Source organism: Pavona decussata, unplaced genomic scaffold (genome assembly GCF_977016875.1).
Source record: "Pavona decussata unplaced genomic scaffold, jaPavDecu1.1 SCAFFOLD_170, whole genome shotgun sequence".
NCBI lineage: Eukaryota > Metazoa > Cnidaria > Anthozoa > Scleractinia > Agariciidae > Pavona > Pavona decussata.
In genome coordinates, this window is record NW_028145581.1 from 896,557 (window position 1) to 900,000 (window position 3,444).

The window sequence follows — 3,444 nt, forward strand, 5'->3', positions numbered from 1 at the left end:
AAGGTGACAAAGACAAAATTCATTCACAATTCAATTAGTTTCACAGAAAAGTGTTGAGCAGCAGCGAGAGAATTTTTTTTTTACACGCGCGCCGGCACTCAAACAAAACAACTTACGCATACAAAGACAAATCTCATTCACAATTCGGTTAGTTTCGCAGAAAAGTGTTGAGCAGTAGTGAACGGACTTTTTTTTTTTTTTTTACACGCGCGCACTCAAACAAAACGACTTACGCATACAAAGACAAAATTCATTCACAATTCAATTAGTTTCACAGAAAAGTGTTGAGCAGCAGCGAAAGAATTTTTTTTTTACACGCGCGCCGGCACTCAAACAAAACAACTTACGCATACAAAGACAAATCTCATTCACAATTCGGTTAGTTTCGCAGAAAAGTGTTGAGCAGTAGTGAACGGACTTTTTTTTTTTTTTTTTTACACGCGCACACTCAAACAAAACGACTTACGCCGCAAAGATAAATCTCATTCACAATTCGGTTAGTTTTGCAGAAAAGTGTTGAGCAGCAGCCAACGGATTTTTTTTTTTTTTACACGCGCGCACTCAAACAAAACGACTTACGCATACAAAGACAAAATTCATTCACAATTCAATTAGTTTCACAGAAAAGTGTTGAGCAGCAGCGAAAGAATTTTTTTTTTTACACGCGCGCCGGCACTCAAACAAAACAACTTACGCATACAAAGACAATTCTCATTCACAATTCGGTTAGTTTTGCAGAAAAGTGTTGAGCAGCAGCAAACGGATTGTTTTTTTTGTTTTTTTTTTTTACACGCGCGCCGGCACTCAAACAAAACGACTCACGCATACAAAGACAAATCTCATTCACAATTCGGTTAGTTTCGCAGAAAAGTGTTGAGCAGTAGTGAACGGACTTTTTTTTTTTTTTTTTACACGCGCGCACTCAAACAAAACGACTTACGCATACAAAGACAAAATTCATTCACAATTCAATTAGTTTCACAGAAAAGTGTTGAGCAGCAGCGAAAGAATTTTTTTTTTACACGCGCGCCGGCACTCAAACAAAACAACTTACGCATACAAAGACAAATCTCATTCACAATTCGGTTAGTTTTGCAGAAAAGTGTTGAGCAGCAGCAAACGGATTGTTTTTTTTGTTTTTTTTTTTACACGCGCGCCGGCACTCAAACAAAACGACTCACGCATACAAAGACAAATCTCATTCACAATTCGGTTAGTTTCGCAGAAAAGTGTTGAGCAGTAGTGAACGGACTTTTTTTTTTTTACACGCGCACACTCAAACAAAACGACTTACGCCGCAAAGATAAAACTCATTCACAATTCGGTTAGTTTCGCTGAAAAGTGTTGAGCAGCTGCGAAAGGATTTTTTTTTTTTTACACGCGCGCACTCGAACAAAACGACTTACGCATACAAAGACAAATCTCATTCACAATTCGGTTAGTTTTGCAGAAAAGTGTTGAGCAGCAGCGAAAGAATTTTTATTTTACACGCGCGCGGGCACTCAAACAAAACGACTCACGCATACAAAGACAAATCTCATTCACAATTCGGTTAGTTTTGCAGAAAAGTGTTGAACAGCAGCGAACGGATTTTTTTTACACGCGCGCACTCAAACAAAACGACTTACGCATACAAAGACAAAATTCATGCACAATTCGGTTAGTTTCGCAGAAAAGTGTTGAGCAGCAGGGAACCGTTTTTTTTTTTTTTGCGCGCGCGCACGCCAAAGAAAAATACACACGAACAAGTCTTTTAAGCTTTGAAGTCATAGTAAATTTAATTTTTGATACAAACTAACACTGAAACTAAAGGGTCTCAATTACACTTAATTCTCAGTTCTTGAATCATAACACTTGAAGAACATTATTCTGAAAAAGGTAATAACAGCAACTAATAACAATACAAAATTCAATTCAGTTTTTATTGTGGCACTGGTGGTGCGACTAAGTTCTCTGTCCCGTCTCGGCAAAATTCACGGATTTCCTTGAACAAATATTCTGCACGTTCTCGACTGATACCACTCGGTGAAATTGTGGGTGGGAGTTCGCCTGCTTCTGGTGCTCTTCCATTTCGAAGGAGGTTTACAGCCTTCTCTTCTGAGTACCAATACTGCTTACAAAACACCGTGCCTGGATAGTCCTTGTGGAAGCGAAAATGATAGTAAGATTTAATCTGTGGTAGCTTTTTAAAGTAATGTCCGAGGAAGGTCATCCAATCATATGTTGGAATTAACACTGTTCCATTATGAAGGCCAACCAGTTCGGCTACGTTCACAGTTGCAGATTCTTCGACAGCTTTGGCGATGTCAAACAGAGATGAAATGAAGGTGCGCCTTGTTTTTTGTTTTAGAAGTCCAAAACACCAGTCTGGGGAAAACTTGGTGTGTCCTGGTATCAAAAAGTTGTAGTATATTACCTCGTGTAGGCCGGTCATAACACGCCACATGTAGTACCAAAGAAAAGCGGAATTCTTATTTTGAGCACCACAGTTGTCTGCATGAAGTTGCACTTCTGTCTCACCCAGTCCATGGCGCTGGAAGAAGTAGTGTACATACGAAATCGTACTATTAGCACCTTTTCCAGTTATCACATTCTCGTCGATGAGAAAGTTCACCTGTCTAGGTATAGCTTCGCAACAAACACCAAATATGGCGCATTTCCGTGGGGTCTTAAAGTAAATAGGCCCTGGCTGATTTGGATTTGCAGGGTAATGTAACTGCTGCGCATAGTCATAAGAATAATGGACAGTTCCAGTATACGAACAAGGTTCACGTCCAACGCTGAAATCTACTTCTTGCAGTTGGTGGTAAATACTTTCCTTGGATTCTTGACAACAGGTTTTATAAATCTCTCTCTCTCCCGCGGCGAGACGGAGGTGCTCTTCCTGAGCTCTTACGGCTTCGACTTTTTGAACTTCGGGTAGATTTGCAGTTTTTTGAATTAAATTGTTATTTTTCTGGCAAGTCCAGCATAAGTCTGTGGCAGGTCGCATAATCACAACAAAAGGGCAAAGTTGATTCCAAAGATCGCAGAACTTCGAGTATCCAACAGAGAGTTGGCCCTGGCTTGTGCTGATTTCTGTATACATTTTCCAAAGGCCGTGTTTAGTTAAAACCGAAGGCAGCAATTTGACATCAACTCTTTTAAATCCAGGGACACGTCCAGGTAGAAGGAGTGCTTGGTCTTCAGCGATGTTCATGATAAACTTAACTACATGTTCCACAGTTTCAGCAGAAAACGCACTACTCGGAAGTCGCTTCTTGTTTCCATGCACACGCAAAGTCAGTCCGTTCTTTCTATAGTGTTTCACAAGACTACAGAATCTGTTTTTGTTCAAGCAGTGTAAAAACAGGAATGACTTTTTACAAATTCGTTTTCCGTGATAATAGAAAGCCATTCGTGAAACCTTGCGTTGCTTTTCGGATCTGCCAGAGACGCTAACCT

The 3,444-nt window shown here is 40.0% G+C and overlaps 1 protein-coding gene across 1 annotated transcript in view; it reads right to left on the reverse strand.

Annotated features, from left to right (window-relative positions):
- Positions 1 to 1,543: 1,543 nt before the first annotated feature.
- The window catches only part of LOC146464017 (uncharacterized), a 2,742-nt gene continuing 841 nt past the window's right edge, over positions 1,544 to 3,444 (reverse strand). Inside the window, exon 1 of the mRNA XM_085083800.1 lies at positions 1,544 to 3,444. This exon is cut by the window's right edge and continues 841 nt beyond it. Within this exon, the coding sequence (XP_084939926.1) occupies positions 1,922 to 3,444 (1,523 nt within the window). The 3' untranslated portion in view covers positions 1,544 to 1,921.